This window comes from Hylaeus volcanicus, chromosome 4 (genome assembly GCF_026283585.1).
Source record: "Hylaeus volcanicus isolate JK05 chromosome 4, UHH_iyHylVolc1.0_haploid, whole genome shotgun sequence".
Classification (NCBI taxonomy): Eukaryota; Metazoa; Arthropoda; class Insecta; order Hymenoptera; family Colletidae; genus Hylaeus; species Hylaeus volcanicus.
Window position 1 is genome coordinate 14,214,902 of NC_071979.1, and position 19,317 is coordinate 14,234,218.

At 31.5% G+C, this 19,317-nt stretch overlaps 1 protein-coding gene across 1 annotated transcript in view; it reads right to left on the reverse strand.

The window, feature by feature from the left end:
• Positions 1 to 2,374: 2,374 nt before the first annotated feature.
• LOC128875046 (caskin-1) overlaps positions 2,375 to 19,317 on the reverse strand; it is a 27,044-nt gene continuing 10,101 nt past the window's right edge. Inside the window, exons 2-7 of the mRNA XM_054120357.1 lie at positions 9,041 to 9,319; positions 7,182 to 7,505; positions 6,506 to 6,843; positions 5,882 to 6,268; positions 5,244 to 5,696; positions 2,375 to 5,075 (exon numbers count right to left, since the gene is read on the reverse strand). Of these exons, the coding sequence (XP_053976332.1) occupies positions 4,818 to 5,075; positions 5,244 to 5,696; positions 5,882 to 6,268; positions 6,506 to 6,843; positions 7,182 to 7,505; positions 9,041 to 9,319 (2,039 nt within the window). The 3' untranslated portion in view covers positions 2,375 to 4,817. The remainder of the gene's footprint in view (positions 5,076 to 5,243; positions 5,697 to 5,881; positions 6,269 to 6,505; positions 6,844 to 7,181; positions 7,506 to 9,040; positions 9,320 to 19,317) is intronic.

Consider the following 19,317-nt stretch of genomic DNA (forward strand, 5'->3'; position numbering starts at 1 on the left):
CAATTTCAACCAAAAATTTTTAAAAAGAACTTAATATCTGAAAATGAGAAAAGGCAATGTATGAATATTTTACAGATTTCTTTATCTTCGCTTTTAAATAGTAATACTTATTTTATAGCAATCACTGTATTGCAGTTTATGTTACTTAGAATGATCTAAAATGGAGTTAGTTCTGAAGTTATGATATTGTGATGAAACATTATTCTTGTTTCTGAATGAAAAACTTAATAGACAGTACAAGTGTAGAGGAAAAGTCAATTCTGCTAATTATGAATTTTCCTCTGTTATTTAGTTAGCATAAGATATGAAAGCAATACTTTCTTTTTATATTACGTTTCGTATTTGTGCAACGCATGTTTAACATGAAATTCTATTTAATATAAAATTAATAATAAATCATTGTAGGTATGCACTGAAAAACACTAAAAACTAGGTTTATCAATTAGTTTTATTTAAAGATCTATGATGAAGGCATCATAATTGGAAAACCAAGTAATATATTTAAACTAACATTGAAAGTAGGAGGGGTCTCAAGTAATTATAAAATGCAGTTAGGCGGGTATTAGGTTCGCTGAAGAAAACTGCAGCGACGCATACGTTTGTACAAAAACTATGACTAATTTAATACAAATATGAATATAAATATATATTCATATCTATATTTTTATTTATTATTTATATAATATTTATATATGTATAATATGTATACACCACGTAGAAGCAATGCGCCTTTAGGAATTTTGAATTAGCTGCCTAAAAACCAGCCAATAATTGAATTGTCTTTACAGTATCATTCATTATTGACTACTTGTATAAAGAAAAGGCAGTGAATAAAAAACAGTAGAAGGTATAAGTTTCTGTGATTGGGAGAATCGTGCTATAGACAGTTCTGAATTTTTAATACATAGCTTTATTAGTTAATGGAATGTATTATCTTAAGTAAATATATTAATATGTACTTAATTAATAAATGCATTTAATTTGTAAACTCCTCTTTATCGAAAAATAATAATGATGCTATTGATTAAGCACTTCTAATGTTATATTGTAATACACACGTTATTATTTATATGTGTTAAATAAAGTATTTTTCATTATATTATTATTTCTTTACAAGTAAAATAACTTTAACATAGTTTACTTAAAATAATACTTCCAAAATGAAATAAAATTATTCTTCGTATCTTCAGTGCACACTTTATAATTGAAATATATCCAAATAAATATGAAATATAACAGTGAAAATTATGCATACTTAATGCTTTGAGTGATATCTATACTGATTTCATGTTGTAAAGTACTTAAAATTCCTGACGTTTGTATGTATGTTGCCATATCGTGGTAACATGAAACTACAATATAAAAATCGGCAGTGTGCGTTACCTTCTGTTGTGTTTGTCAGTTTATACACTATGAAAACAAATATCGTTATTCAATCACATGGTGTTAGTATAAAATGTTTCATTTCCTGCTATTATTTATTAATTATCTACTTCTTCGTCCTTCGCCACATTAGCGTTAATACTATTTCAATATTTGCGTCACCGTAATCTTTTACTTTATACTGTTAATTATTTTTGTATAAAATACATTATTATCTAAACATGAATGAATGGTTCCAACACTTTCATTTTGAATGGTTATCTTTATAGGATACTTCTTGTTCAGTGCACTCAATGTGATGCCCTGACATTAATAACAGTCCTAATCCTTTGAATGTCTAAAACTTAAATAATTATTTATCATAAATACAAAAATGGATTTGCACTTATTAATCATTTGAGGATTCAATAATTTCTTTTATTCAAATACGCTGTTTAAATGTATAGAGTAGCATAAATTAATTGTATTCTTAAAAGTAACTTGGTGCAAAAGCTTCCAGTAATTCATGAGATATTTTAAGCACTTCCATTCGTTAAGAACAAGTCGAATGTTATAAAACTTATGTATATGCATCAAAAGTTTGCGCCGCTTATCATTATTCATTCATGATTCAAACAGATTCTCCAACTTGTAATGTAACAATATACAATAATAATCAAAAGTAAAAATATGTAATCATAAATTTATAAATTTGCAGCACCGCAGAACATTTTCCCTAAGTACACTGCTTAAACTGATATATAATATATATATATACCTACTATATACCTACAATAGTTAACAAGTCTGCAGGCCACAGTAGTGCAGCCCTGATGTTTAATTGATTAACCTAAGTTTTAAGTTTATTTCAAAATCTTGTATATATTCTACCACATGTTCTCTTCTCATTATGATATAGTATAATTGGATTCGAATATGAATAACGACCCATATTTTAAGATTAAAAATAAAATGTATCAAAGGAATGATATTATAATTCAGTTCACCGCAATGCATTTGTTTACGTTTTAATTATGAAACTGATTCGTACAGAGACAACAACAAGTTCATACTACTTAAAGAATGTAAAACATTTAATTACTATAATGTCCCACTGTAACACTGTATGCATTTATATATGAGGATCCGATGCTTGATATATGAACTGAAAGATAAAATATTTGTATTCAAACCAAAGATACAGAATATTCTTGAAAGTGCGTTATAAAGATTTGCAAAATGTTCTTGAAGAAATATGATAACATAAAGGATAGCAAGAATGAATGAATATTGTATAGATTTCAAACACTTGAAACCTTGAAGAACATTCAAGCACATTGACATCTGGGATCATCACATACAAATGTGTGTATAGAAATATACAAGGTGTCCAACTCCACACAGGCATCGTAATTATCCTCTTTAGTTATAATAATATGGAAATTTGTTTCACACGTGATTTGAATAGTTTAAAAATGCGAATATGATATACAAATATTTTAATGCAATTGATTGTTTTCTAGGCATTTGAAGGTCACATACTTTCTTTTACATAAAGTAAATATTTTTTTATATATTGTATTTAACGTCGATATGCATTCAAGCTTAATAATACGATTTTTAAATGTTCGAAATTATGATTCTTGATAAAAATATGCGTCTCCATATTAAAAGATACCTGCGCAGATCTTTGCAGTAAACTGTATCTTAAAAAATCTGAAAATATGGAATATATGACACTTGAAAGAAAAGGTCTTAGCAAGGCCTTTCAAAATTATTTAAATTATGTATAAAACATTTTTTCATAATATCACTACTGAAGGAGATAATTAACAATTTGTAATAAAAAATTGTTTTTATTAAGTTCTTCTGTGGCCATTGTCAACTGGAACACCCTGTATATACGTAATCGCGCCGCACGCGCGTGTGTGTGTATCTGTGTACACACACACGCACACGTTGCTACAATAAAGTCTATGCATAAAATTGTATGCACAAGTCTCAGTACATATCAGCATCATATTTGGATTTAGGGGTATCCGAACACTTTGTTTCGACGACATTCCACTACTACGATTACTTTGATTTCATATGTATATGTGGATACGTTGTGTACCTTCCACATGCTTCTGTGCACCATGTAACAATAGCGAGTTACATACATCACTATATTAGTACGGATAATAAATATAAAATGTTAATTGGCATACAGCGCATATGATTCTGTATTAAATTGTATTATCTTAAAATTCAATTGGCAGTCAAATGTTTATGTTGGTTTGTTCTCAGTCTTAAGAGAACTTTTTTGAAGTTCAAATAATGGAAGATGTAAATTTTTTCATATAAACTATCGTACACTCTTATAGAAATTGTACCATAATATAGACAAAGATATAATTATGCTTCATTATCAAAACAATTTGAGTCAGTAATATCCTTCTTTGACGGTATTGGAAGAATTATATTTTCAAAGTACTTTATTGTGGAAAAGAGATGCAGAACTTTACTTCTTCGTATCATACTAACCTCAAAATGTCTAACAGTTACGAAGGTCCCGATCTAACATGCTATCGTTTTAGCAAAGGACGGAAGTGGAAGAGGAAATATATTAGCTGGAATGTATATATGTTGATATTAATGAAATTTCCAGAGAAGAAGTATCAGTCTTTGTGCTGTGTAATTGTAAAATGTACGCTTAGTGTATGGACCTGAACTACATTTATGTTGCTTGTAGTTTTATTTTTAAGGCATAATTGTTAATCATACTTATTAAACGTATTTTTATTTAAATGTACTTTCTCCCATATAACTATGTATATATTGTCAAATCACGAAAACTCAGCTGCCAATACCCGTCATATGAAGCAGGCAATCACTCGTGATCACAATATCGCGTTTGATACAAGCAGTGTGACTAAAAGAAAAAGAATTTGAATAAGAATAACGTAATAAGTACTTTGAAGAAATACAACGGTCACAAAGATTATGCAACGTTTAGATGTCTCTGGAAACTTCATAATATTTTGATAGAAAAATAAGAAGCTTGATTCTATGGAAAAATAAAATTAAGAAAGAAATAAGAGAAAACTGATAAAATTTAAATCATAAAAGTGTGGAAGGATTCATTACATTAACTCATACAATTACAACAGGATATTACTTTTTGTGTAATATAACGTGTGTCGTAGGTTAATGCAATGAAAAGTAGTAGGAAGTTTGTCTATCGCCGAATATTTTCATTTTAACATGATCGTTGCGAAGTCGGGAAAGTTTAAAATTCGTATTAATATATGATACGTTCTATTTAATTTTGCAAATATTATTTGCGCATGATCTACTATATACGCCACAGCGTAGAAAATCAATTTCTATTAATCGCTTCTATTGCCGAAATTTTATGCTTTGTGATAACGTTGTTTAACGTAAGTGAAAAAAGATAATGAAGACAATGATGATTACGAATTCAGACCCTGACGTTTTTCTTCCTCGAGCATGGCATCAAGTTCGTCAGTGAGATTTGCAAGCATATTTCCGATGTCGTTCAATACATCTGCAGGTTCGCTACCACTGGAATGATGACTTATTACATGACTCTGAAGACTGTTGTTAGAGTTGTTACTTGCATATTCTTGGGCTCGTGCAGACCTCTGCTTTATCGTCCCAGCGTTTTCATTTGCAAAAGGAATTGAATCAGATTCTGTACTGGAACTTGACTGAAACGAACATAATATTTTCAAACGTTAATATAAACATATGCTGTATAAAAATTATAACAATTTACAGGTGTAAATTTTGACAGTAAATTTCAAGTAACACCTATTTTAATGATCTATAGTTTAAAATACAAAAAGATTTTATAAAAATTGTATAAAGTGAAGTACCTTAAAGCTGGCATCAGAACCATTACGATGTTGCAAAGCGAGAGACGCTATTAATTCATGTTCCTCGTTCACATTAGCACTAACACTACCCCAAGAACGAGACATGGAAGAAGATGGTCGATTCATTTGCGGTGGAGTTGATGGTGCTGGTGCCGGTGCTGGTGGCGGAGGTGAGGGATGATGAAGCAAGTGACGATGTTGATGATGATGTATATGATGATCCTCACAAGAAGCAGTTGGTACAGGTCCGCTGCAATCTATTACAACATCGCCAACTCCCGATCCACCAACACCAACGACAGAAGAACTACTTTCTCTAGAACTCTGGCGTCTTGGAGGAGATGGGGGACAACGCTTCGGAAGATGTGGACTACTTTCAAGTCCATAAGTTAGTTGATATTTATTATCGAAGTCTCTTGGTAGTGACTTGAATTGCCCTGGAGTTGCTGTGACCTGCAATCAAAATTTAATGGTAAATTTATTTACTATGATTTGAGTAAAATTTGTAATAATAGTAAATTTGTATAATATAATTTATATTTGTATGATATAATGGTTTATGTTAACAAAAATAACATCGTGTTATCTAACTTCGAAGGATCCTTAAAAATATAGTAAAATTAACAAACGTATATTACCTTGGCTATGGGTCGTGGACGAACAAGGCAATGTCTTGGACGTGGAAGAGTTCCACCACCGGCTTCCACAATAGAAGTGTCGTTTGTAGGCGTGAGATCACCATCCTCGAAACTGCGTGGACGCCATTCAATAGGTTGTGGGTGCGTAGAAGGTGCTGGAGATGGAGGATATCCAAGCGGTGCATCTTCTAAGCTTTCTAAGGACTTTCCTCGTGAACCAGAACGTCCAACAATATTATAATCAGCTGGCAAGGCAGCGTACATACTTCTCCATGCAGTGTTGGACGTGGTATCGCTTCCTCCTCTCTGGAAGGACCTCAAAACAGGCGATGAACAATCTTCATCGGGTGACGGCAAATCGGGACCTCCTCGTTGAATAACTACGTCCTAAAAGTATAATTAAAATTATCTAAATATAAGGAAACAAGTGTATACTAACAATTTGCTTTTAAATATTTTCAGCTTATTCAAATAAATGATACAGAAGTTGTAAAGAATGTAAAGCTCTTCACTTCATGAATGTAAAGCCAAATTAATTGACACGTAAAAGACAATAAATTGTTACACTATTCTAGTATTTTTTTTTTACTATTTAGGATAATGAAATATAAAACATTTGTTTACCTGTGTTTGCCCAGGATGCGGCGGTAGTCGTGCAAGATCTAAAGGTTGTATACGTTTACCGGCACGAATATCTTTCACTCTCTTAATTGCCAACAATAACTTCTTCTGATGGCCCAATCGTACAATACCAATGTCTTCAAGATCCTCCCAAGTAAGAGTCGTTACGTCTTCTACCGAACGCATACCCTGTTGGTGAAGAGCACCGAGGTATTCTTCGAGTCGTAGAAGCCTAAGCCACTCCTCTAAGGAACCAGGAATATGTTCTGGCAATCCATCTCCAATATTTAAATTGTCTATTTCCGCTTTCAAACGTTTTCTGTGATTAGGCTTCTTAATTCCTGGAAACGCACATTATCTTAATTACAACCCATTTTAAATACAAAACTGTTGGATAATCTTAAAGTTCTCCAAAAAAAAATACAAATATAAACGTATCGCATGGTAATGAAAATTTATAGATGTAAACAAATTTTGGCCTTTAAAAATATCCACACCTAGAGTCGATGTATAAAATGAAATATTAAAAGTTTAAATATATTTAAATACATGCTAATAATAGACTATTTCCTGTCTTTAAACTGGATTTATATCTCACAAGCAATTATCTACGTAACTTGATGCATGAACGACGCTAAGACACTTTTACTCTAACTTGTTTAATTAGGTATTTATCTACCTATAGCCGTCAGATCTTCTGGCGTCATACGCGTTATAGTAGCAAGATCATAACCAGCGGAAGCAAATAATTGAAAGTATTCCTCGAACTGGAGTTCAGTCAACCAAGCATGAACGACATCGAGATCTGCTGGCCTATCTGGATGACTGCCGAGCGAGCTTATAGAACACCTGGGAGACGAAGCAAGCGCACCGGGTCCTCTAGGACCCAGATGATAACCGGAGGCCCTACCAGAATCTAACGAAGCGGTAGAATGCCTGGAGCCAGAACCTGATCCTGAACTACCTGGGCTATCTCTACCGGGGCTTTGAGTCATGTCGATTCCTGAAAAACAATCAGATGTATGTTACAATTTAAAACAGTTATTTTACACTAATTGATAATACAACATTCAAAATTTGCGAACATAATTTTCCTATAATCCCTACAATTCTTATCCAATTCAGATGAAAGTTTCTTTAGAGTTTCTTTGTTTCTTTGGAAAATATGAGTTTCTTAAGTATGTTTAATTATATAATAAATATATTAATTATATTAGTAGTGGCAATGTATTCATTTTGGCTTTTCAGCTATGAAATGGACTTGATTGCAATTTTCTAAACCGTTTTCTAATTATATTAGTATTACGTAATATTAGCTGTAATTGTTTTTAAGCAACATTAGGGTTTTGTTATTCATTGCCAAGAAAAATAACAAGGAAACCTTTTAAGAAACAATACAATTTTTACAGAGAATATCGTTTATAAACGAATGATTGCTCTTTAAAAATAATTGATCAATTTTTTTAGGGAATAATTATTATATGTTCCTTTGTCGCAAACAGCTAAACGATCGTTACAATGATCATGACTGAGGATTTATGCATTTATGACGTACAATAATGTAGAATATACATAATGTACGTTGTACGTTGTAGTGCAAGTAATAAAAATTACACAAATTTTCTAAGAATACGTTTAATCAACATTTAATACTTTCCATGTTTGTGAATATTACTTTCTCAAGAAACATTGGAATAACAATCTGAAACTTTGGGATGCAGTTAAAATTGTATCTCAGAATTAATTCAACATTTATAAAGTAATACTTAGTATTTGCTTAAATATTAATAACAATCACGGTTCAGAACAAGTATTCATTGAAGGCATTAATTGTGGGAAATTTTTCTATATTTTAATATTTATATTTATATTATAATTATATTTTAATTTCTATACTTTAATATCTATTGGTTGTAATAACTAAAAATTAATTTCTGACAACAGTTAAATCAATTATTAACAATACTTGTTGAAGCAATTTTGGGGAATATGATTTTGCTGTAATATTAATGTTTCGCGAATTATTTTCTCGATGGATCCAATGAGCACTTGAATAAACCGTCAGTCGATTATTGATCACCCTTCCCTTTCTATTCATCAACAAGCGACCTCCGTGACTGTCGCAGGTAAACGAGGATCGAGAACTCCATTCTTCGATGATCTATCTCAGATTTTGTGTAAATGTTGAGTATGTTGCAGTCTTTGGTGACACTTAAACGTACCTCGAAAGATTTTCCGAAATTTCAAAAATTATGGATCTTACAAGTGTAAAGATTGAAGTATTACTAAAGACTGCAACGTACTGAAACTTGCACAAAGTCTGAGATGCTGCTTCATTCAGTGTCTGATTTTACGTGAAATCTGGAATGATCCTATATTGTGCTGTATTATTCGTATATTCATTACGTGTACAATATTATATGTAAATGCACATACATGGGTGTGTTTAGCATGTATTCGTACTATTATTTTATATCATAAATGCATAAATTCCGCAGTCTAAAAATGACAAATGAATAACATAATCAAACATCACACCTTGATCCTCAGCATGAGCATATTTGCCCACGACTGGTGGAAAGGCGAAGCCAGTATGAGTGAAAATAGGTCCCGGACTCTTTCCAGATGGCATCCCGTAAGAGCCATCGTCCGCTGTTCCGCCTGATCCACTTCCGGGCAGGAAACAACTATCTTCGCTGCTTGCATATCCAGCGGAACCAAAAGAGGAGCCTGAATGTCGAAACACATCGGGTACAGCCGGTGGTGCCACTTTCTTCGCCTGGGTCACTGCTTTGGACGGCCGGTTCATGCCGCCAACTACACATACGTTGTATACATTCCTTGATTAGATAAGGGCCAGGTTCAAATAAAGGGTTTTTCAAATGGAACTTCAGATTTTTTTTTTTTTTAAACGCAAATAGTATGAAGTATATTTGATTTTGTTTATCTCAAGTGGAAATACATACAGTGGGTGTAGAAAGTATTCGTACACTGATCAATTTCCAAAAAAACCATGTAAAATTGTAATTTATTAACTTATTTTTGATAAACAATCACATCCTACATATTCTCGGAAATCTCTAGAATAGATAGAGTACAAAAAAAATAGCTATTTATGTAAGTTGCGAAATTAAGAAGAAAAAAAGAATTAACCGATAGAAATGTTGAAGCAATAAGTATTCGCACGACTGTTTAATTTTTAAAACATCATTTAAGGGGGTATCCTGAATTGGAAGGTTTAAAAAAAGCGGTTTTTCGTGAATTTTTTTAGGATGGAAAAAAATGTTTAATTCTATCGAACTTTTTTTCCTATTTTCATACATATTTGAATAGTTTGTACAAATTTTTTCAACAAGAAATATTCAAATTGAGTCGACTGTGACGCACATTTGTAGTGTACTTCACAATTAAAACCTCCTATCGGCGGGAAAGATGCATGTCGTAATTTTGATTTGACACAAAAAAACCAAAAGAAATTTTTATTTTCATACATTTTTCTTCTATGTGAACTACAAAAATTCATACAAATAAATTGTAAACAATGTTTTTATCAAGTTAAAGTGATTTTTTTCACCCAAAGAACTCGTTCTTTTTTTCAAACTTGCAGTAATTTCACATTTCACCATTCTTGCGGGTTTTTCTTAGTTCACATAGAAGAAAAATGTATGAAAATAATAATTTCTTTTGTTTTTTTTGTGCCAAACCAAAATTACGAGCTGCATCTTTCCCGTCGATAGAAAGTTTTAATTGTGAGGTACTCTACAAATGTGCGTCACAGTCGACTCAATTTGAATATTTCTTGTTGAAAAAATTTCTACAGGCTACTCAAATATGTATGAAAATGTTCGATAGAATTAATTACTTTTTTCCATCCTAAAAAAATTCACGAAAACCGTTTTTTTTTAGACCTCCTCATTCAGGATACCCCCTTAAAAAAAGAAATTGACATTAATTCACGAGTATATAATACTTCCTACGTGGGATTTCCTTTTGATTTTATAATTATTGCAACTCTTCTAAGCATTAAATTAACTAAATTATTAGTTATTCGAAGTGGTACCTTCTTCCCTTCTTCTATTAGAACCTTTTTTAAAAATACTTCACTGGAAACTGATGTTTTCTAATTCGTAAGAGGCAATAAACTAACGTGTTTACGTTACAAACTCTACTTTAAATAGTTCGTCATAGGAATCGTACAAATACTTATTGCTTCTATATTTTTATCCACTTTTCGCATTTTTTTGTTAATTTCACAAATTACATTAACTAGTAAATGTTGTTCGGACTGTATTTATCTCAAAGACTTCCGAGAATATGTAAAATATCATTGATTATAAAAAAAAAGAAGTTAAGAAGAGTTAGTTTTTGTTAATTTCACAAATTATATTAACTGGTAAATGTTGTTTCAACTATATCTATCTTAGAGATTTCCGAGAATGTGTAAAATATCATTGATTATAAAAAAAGAAAGTAAGAAAACCACAATTTCACACAAAAGTTTTTTGGGAAATTGATCGGTGTACGAATACATTCTACACCCATTGTACGATTTCAATTAACACGCTTTGTGTCGTTGCACCATTTATGGTACACGTTAAACTTGACCTTCATATTTATTTAATGTCCCGAAAACACATGTTTTATGACAAACTTAATACTGTATAATGTATTCCCACAAAAAAATGGCGCATTATTAAAAATTCAGTATAGATCAACATAAGTTACTAATTCCTTATGCATTGATTTTAAATTAAAACATCGAATAGCCTGAAAGACACGCCTGATTGAATTATTTAAAAATTAACTGAAATTGAAAAAAATAATCTCAACAATCTTATCGGTTATAAACAATTATTTGATTAATTGTCCTGTAGAAATATATTGTATCGTTTGCAAATTTCCCAAACGCACAAGTATCAGAGTATCACAAACCATTTGCGAAAAATGCGGTGTAGCATTATGTTATAATGAACAAAACAATTGTTTTAGATTTTTTCGTACCACATAAGTATTTCTTTTACCTTTAACTCAATGTTACTGCGCTCCCTAAAATGTCCAATAAATAGTTAATAAACTATAACATTGATATTTTGAAAAGTACATTTTTTTTATACTCTAAACCAATTCCTTTTCACAATTATTTTAAATTTTCACTATCTTAGACTACAAACGGTTAATTTGATATAAAATTTATAGTCCAAGTAACGCATGTTAAATTCACTTTTGTTAGTTGAGTAAAATGCTATCGAATATTCAAAAAAACTTCTAGCTTGTCTAAGAAAAATTGAATAACATTGAACAAATAAGTAAGAAATTTTATTAAAGATATTCAATTAATTAAAATTAAATCAATCTAAATTAAAACGTCAACAGTTCCCCATTATTCCAGCTTTTTTGTGACTATTAGCAGTGGGAGTTTTTCTAAACAAACCGATATTTTCTTACAGTCGACTCAATGTTGCCTTATCTCATTCGAGAAACAGAGGCACTATTAGAGCCTCTATTGCTCACGGTAGTCAGCAAGGAAGCCTTCTAGAAGTCATTCGAATTTTAACATAGAATTTAATTTACACGAACATTTTCACAAGCAGTACAGTTCATAAAGAAATTTCATACAGTTTGTAACATAAATTGTTAGAAACCAGTAAGTGAGAGAAAGGTGAGAATAACAGGCAGATAATGGGATGCAGCTTTTAAGGTGAAAACACTATACAAATGTATAGTGAGGAAAACACTGTACAAAGGTTTATTGTAGTTATAAAAGTACAACGTGATATGGCGGCTACACACAACAGCTTCATTAGAACAAGTGAAGACAGATGAAACAAATGACACATGCATAATGCTTACTGTATGCATTGATACTTTCTCAACATAAATAAATAAATATATATATATATATATATATATATATATATATATATATATATACATATATATTCGCTTTTGTTATCCCCTCTCCCTTTATTTTACTCTATTCAATTGAAGAAACAAATAATAATTTAGACTTCTTATGTAGAGTTTACAGAAATATGAATCTAATTTTTTTTAATTTAAAATAGATTCTATATAATAAATTATTTGTAAAAAGAAGTGAGATCCGATAAAAGACTTCAAAAAAGAAAAAAAAATTACACCAAGTACATGAAAAAGTGGAGGACTCAAGGAGTTATCATTGAAAAATAGAAGATCCCTATAAAAAACTACAAGAAAATAGAAAAAGATGTGAAATCGAAATAAGCTGCCAGATGATTTGCCTAGATTTCCGCGGCCTGGAAGTCAAATGCTTGGCGTGGCCAGGCAAGATCAAGGTGTCGATGAATAAGAATTATTTTAAAACGCAAAATAATGAAAGTGTACTGATATTGTCAAAGTTTTAAATTGACAAATTATCTGAAAGTTTGTGAGAGAGAAAGTATGAATATTGATGATCTAAGAATGCCTTGCCTGGCCATGCCAAGCATTTGACTTCCAGGCCGCGGAAATCTAGGCAAATCATCTGGCAGCTTATTTCGATTTCACATTTTTTTCTATTTTCTTGTAGTTTTTTTTACAGGGATCTTCTATTGTTCAATGATAACTCCTTGAGTCCTCCACTTTTTCATGTACATGGCGTAATTTTTTTACTTTTTTGAAGGTAATCCTAACTGTATGCATTGATACTCTCTCAACATAAATAAATAAAAGTATAAAATCACTTTCTCAAACCCGAGCTGTCCGCCATCTTTAACACGGGAATAAAAAGATCTCGTTAAATCGCGTAGAATCTACAAATATTTAAACTTCTTCCCATATCTTACCCTCCCCACCACACCGTCTTGAACCCCTAACCCAAGTACTCAGCACATTGGGTCGTGTGGATGGTGTTTCACTTATAAAGATAATTTGAACAATTCAACAATTTAAAAAAGTACTCGGTACACAGAAGCGAATCCGTCGTGATAAACCTAACAAGAATAACTCGGTGATCTCCGAGTGAAACTATGCAAGACGAGAACACGTTTGAGGGCGACCTCAACAAACAGCGACAGAAGCGCCCTCGATAAAGAGCCCTAACGGCCAAGCACTTCGGTACTATGTTTGGAAACAGGTGGATCGTGCCGCACATTTATGTTCTAGATCTAGACTTGCTTGTAAATGCATTAAATGTGATGAAGAGGGCCACATGTCCCGCGCACTCTGAAAATACTACGAGGTCGAGCACCTAGCGATTCGACTTTACCGGTAAAGCATATATTTTGCTTATTTTACCAAATTACAGCTGGTAAATTACCGACCAATTAACCATTACATTTTTTTGATATTGTAATTTCTTAACTTCTTTTTTTATAATCAATGATATTTTACGTATTCTCGGAAATCTCTGAGATAGATATATTCCAAACAACATTTACTAGTTAATATAATTTGTGAAATTAACAAATAAATGCAAAAAGTGGGTAAAAGTATAGAAGCAATAAGTATTTATATGATTCTTATGACGAACCATATACAGTAGAGTTTATAACGTAAACACATTAGTTTATTGCTTCGTATGAATTAGAAAACATCAAATTTCCAGTAAAGTACTTTTAAAAAAGGTTCTAATAGAAGAAGGGAAGAAGATCCCACTTCGAATAACTAATAATTTAGTTAATTTAATGCTTAGAAGAGTTGCAATAATTATAAAATCAAAAGGAAATCCTACGAAGGAAGTATTATATATTGGGTTGTCCAGAAAGTTCGTGCCAATTTTTAAGAAACATTCAAAGACACGTTTGAATTTCGATATATGTATATTTATTGAATTATATATGTACCATTTTGTTCCACAATTTTTCCACCTTTTGAGGGATGTCCACATGTTATTTGTTTTCAACCATTCCGATATATTCAGACCTGTACCGCCTACTAAAAATCGCCATGGACTTTCCAGACAACCCAATACTTGTAAATTAATGTCAATTTCTTTTTTTTAAATCAAGTTTTAAAAATTAAACAATCGTGCGAATACTTATTGCTTCGATATTTCTATCGATTAATTGTTTTTTTCTTGTTAATTTCGCCACTTACATAAATAGCTATTTTTTTGTGATCTATCTATTCTAGAGATTTCCGAGAATATGTAGAATGTCATCGTTTATAAAAGATAAGTTAATAAATTACAATTTCACAGTTTTTTTTTTTAAATTGATCGGTGTACGAATACTTTCTACACCCACTGTATATTATATAAACTTTAAATCGTATTTTGTAACACAACATATCTAATTTAATTATTTTAAAAGTTAATCTAAAAGTAAAACGTACAATTTTCTCTCTCTTTCAACTTGCATTATCGACATTACAAAAATATTTGGTTAATTATATACCCACAAGTCGAGGCGTACCGTATGAATAGGAGTCATTTAGAAAAATACTTAAATCTATTGCGCTGGAATCATCTCTCTAAATAATCGTAATATTAATTTCTATATTTCTGCTACTAATTGTAAGATGGAAACTAAGGCGCATTTTGGATCCTGTACTCTAGCTGGGATCCCATGACACAAGTTATCGTTGTAAAAATAGCCGATGGTAAAGTAAGGAGGGTGACGGAGAAAATTTACATCCTGCTTTCTCAAACGAAAGAATGTAGAAGAATAGATTGTAAACAGATTGAGAAGCAGATTCCTTTCTTCGGCATCAGTGGATTACTTTGTCGGTAATGTAGCACATTCTGTCGGTAAGACTCGTTGGTGTAAAACTCTAAGTGATAGAAGGATTTATTGTGATTCAGGAGATTAAGAGAGATTGAAGGAGAATAGGAGATTAAAGATTAAAAAAGGAAATAGATTTAGTAGGGGAAATTATAATGGAAATAATTAAGGTAAATAGAACTACAATAATTAAAGCAATTAAAGCATTCTGTGACAGTACAAATCTAGATCCATAGGACTGAAGGTGGTTATAGATGAACATGGATAGATAGATATTTGTATATATAAATCTATGATGTATACATATACAACATAGATTACAACATGTATACCTAATTAGGTGGCATAGACTAAGCAAAAAAATTAGACTGTCCTAGGCGTAGGAAATAGCGAACTAAAAGTGCAAAGAAATAAAAATGAAAAGAAGTTAAGTAAAATAGAAAAAGACTGTTATTGTTAAAACATTATGATAGTTTACCAATATAAAATGTGATTTGTAAAGATGTAAATCTAAAGACTGGACCAAGATATGCTACAGTCCAAATTGTAATGACTTCAAACCCAAATAAATGAACTACTAGAAGGATTTATCAACAGAGTTCTACATTGCCTATAGAGCGACATTTCATATCGACTGAGTGTTCTACATTTCCAAGGCATACAAGCTGACAAAAATTGATTTCGAATATTCCTATTATACTTTCAGAGGACATAGACGTATAAGCATCGTTTTAATGAACTTGGAACTAGGCTTAATTATATTACATTGTCATTGTTGCAGAGGTCGAGTGATATAGCAAATATAAATACATTTTAAAGATTGTACTTCCAATAATTTCTAAATTACTTACTAGAAGCATTAAAGATTACATATCAATCATTGCGGTCAGTATTTCAAGCTCTATCACTGTGCAGCAACGCATTTAAAAATTGATATTAATGGTAAATCCAATTACCATTATAAGAAATATATCTTTCTTCAATTAATGTCTATATTCTTCAAACATCTGACAAAAAGACTTATAGACGACCATCAGAAGCATACAGCAAGTCAATGATCACTTATCTTTGGATTGAAGTGCAAAACGTCTTGCATCGTCAAAGATAACTGACATGCAGCACTTTCACAATGAACTGCTCATTAATGCATTGTCTGCCGGTAGGGTAAAATTATGATTCACTTATACTGGCGTTATTCAACCGGTATGGTAAAGTTATCCTTTATCGATATTCACACTTTTTAGCTTGTAGGTTAATTACAATTAATCACAAATAATCTCTAAGTACCACAACAATAACAAAAAAATATATCTTTATCTAAGATAAATAAAACGACTGCTTTCAGAATCAACAAAACAGCTGCCATCAAGATTTACAAGTTTCCAAAGGAACTTAAGCCTCAGAATACACTAAACAAACTATAAAACAGAAACTTAATATATGGATTAAATGCAATAATTGAAAATTAAAAATTGAATGTGTAATTGTTGGGACAAAAAAAATGAATTCTGCATTACCATTACTTTTGCTATAAGCTATACTAACTATAGCCAACCAAATTGTGCTAGAAACGAATTAGTATTAACTGTCAGAGAATACGTAACATATGACTTTGTCAAATTAATTTTAGGTTTAGTTTTAAGTTATTTTTAAGTAACCAAAGTCATGTCTAATCAGCTAAACTGGTTATTTCTATGGTTATTACCAGAATGCGGATTTTATCCATTTACGACATAAACTAATATAATAAATAGATGCTAAACGTAAACAAAGGGTATGTGCACTTGTGCAAAATGAAGTAACAATATTATTATATTAATGATAGAACATATCCTACATAAATTGTATATGTTCTTTCGTATTTTTGATAAATTACTGTACGTCATAAATGCATAAAATCCGCAGCCTAATTATTACACATACGAATCTGTGTAATTTTTCTTCTAAAAATAAATAAATATTCTACTTAAACTCCTATATCACGTGGCACATTTTCTTCCACTCAACAAATTGTATAGATAACTTTTTCATAAAACATATAATGCTGTTACATTGTTTTCCTGAGAGTCTATCAGTCGTTTTTTTCCAATGGCAAACAGTAACTTATTATCTATTACTGAGGTAGCATTATATGCTCCCATGATTACATGAGTGATGAACTACTATATATAAATTAATTACAAAACGATTCCAATGATGTAATAAATTTTGTATGACACTAATCTTACGAAAATAATAAAATATTATTAACATTAGGTTCATTGCGATTTCTTATTAGTTTTCTATAACTGAAGTAATGCATTAACAAGTGTAATCGATTTACTAAAATTAATGAGGCTTAAGCAAAAATGAATTCAGATATATGTTTGTCTTTTTATATACGTCGCAGGGAAATGATAAAAATAGAGATTTGATGAAATCCCTAAGGTAGATGTTAAAATAACAACTCCGTAAGGTCATTTCTCTAAAAAAAAGTAAGTGATTTGATCAAATCCCTTAACTGTTTTAGTGTAAAGATGAAATAATATTGTTTAGATATTGAAAGTATTTATTTAGTAAATCATGCGTTATTAAAAGTAGAATAGGTAATACAACAATACTCATAGAAACATAAATTATTTATTCGAGACTAATTAGCAAAAGAAATAGGTACCTAAGTTGATATTTAAAAAAAAACAAAAAGAATACTTTTAGGGAATGTAATTAATAAATAATAATTCATTTTTATTAAAACACGTTGTCGATTTGTGGCATCTCGAGTTACAAAGTACGTTACTTTTTTAATTACCTATTTCTTTTGCTAATTAGTTTCGAATAAATAATTTATGTTTCTACGACTATTGTTGCATTACCTACTCTACACTTAATAACGCATGATTTACTAAATTAATACTTTTAATATCCGAACAATATTATTCCATCTTTTCACTAAAACAGTCAAGGGATTTGATCAAATCACTTACTTTCTTTAGAGGGAAATCACTTCACAGAGTTGTTATTTTAACACTTTATCTATCGGGCTATTTAGAGACAGTCTTTAATTCAAAAAAGAATTTTCTACAGTAGCATATGGCAATTTAGGCTGAGAATAATTCCTTCATACTATTACTAGGTATATTGAAAGCCAAGTCTGTTTCCAAAAACTGAACATCGTAAGTAGACAACCATCGACACAGTAAATAAATTCGAAAAGCTAAATACTGCAATTAAAGAGCCTATAAATAGGCTCCCGGTACATAAAGTGTTAACATCTTCTGTGAATTGATCATCTACCTTAGGGATTTGATCAAATCTCTATTTTTATCATTTCCCTGCGACATATACATAGATAAAAATCAGCATAAGTGGTTGGCGAAAAATATTAACGGTTTCTGTAAAACCTTCCGAAATTTGAAACGAGTCTAAATGACTGTGCTCTGTAAACCTAGCGTTAAATTGAATTACATGTCCAAACGCTATCGGCCGGTAAAGCGTCAACAGATTCAATGTTTCGTCCTTTCTAGGCGTATTGCGTTATTTAACATGTTTCGAACTTTTGCCATACTCTCGGTGTTTCGTTATGTTGTAACTTTACCAGCCGATCGCTCGTCTAATTTATTCGACCTGTTTTCCACCGTGATTAGTCGGGCAACGTTCGCGGAGCGTTACACTTACGGTGCATGAGGTTCTTCCAACTGCCATAAATCGCCTGGATGCACTTGTCAAGCGGCGTAGCGGACAGCAGCGCGCTCGTTTTGCGCGCACTCAAGTTTCCTTCTGAACAACTCCTGAACAGATTGCTGTTGGTTATCGTACAGATCACCGAACCGTGTTCGCGTGGACGAAGCTTCGTTTTTGACATGTCGAGGAACCCATTCGGGATCCACGCCTCGACGGCTGGGTCCCGGAAGCTTTTATAAGTCGAGGACAATTTCTTCGAAGACTTCTGTAGAAAGCGTTTGCCAGGTGGCAAAGGCGGGGGACCCAGACAGCTCGTGACAGCAGTGATCGCCATTTATGGTAGAACTTATCTTCTCTCGAATCGATCGTATAACGATTTTTCTATCCAACACCAACTGCGATGAATTCACTTTAATGATTAATTTCGTACAAACGCACTGTTGATACCACCTTGATAATTTGTGATTATATCAACTT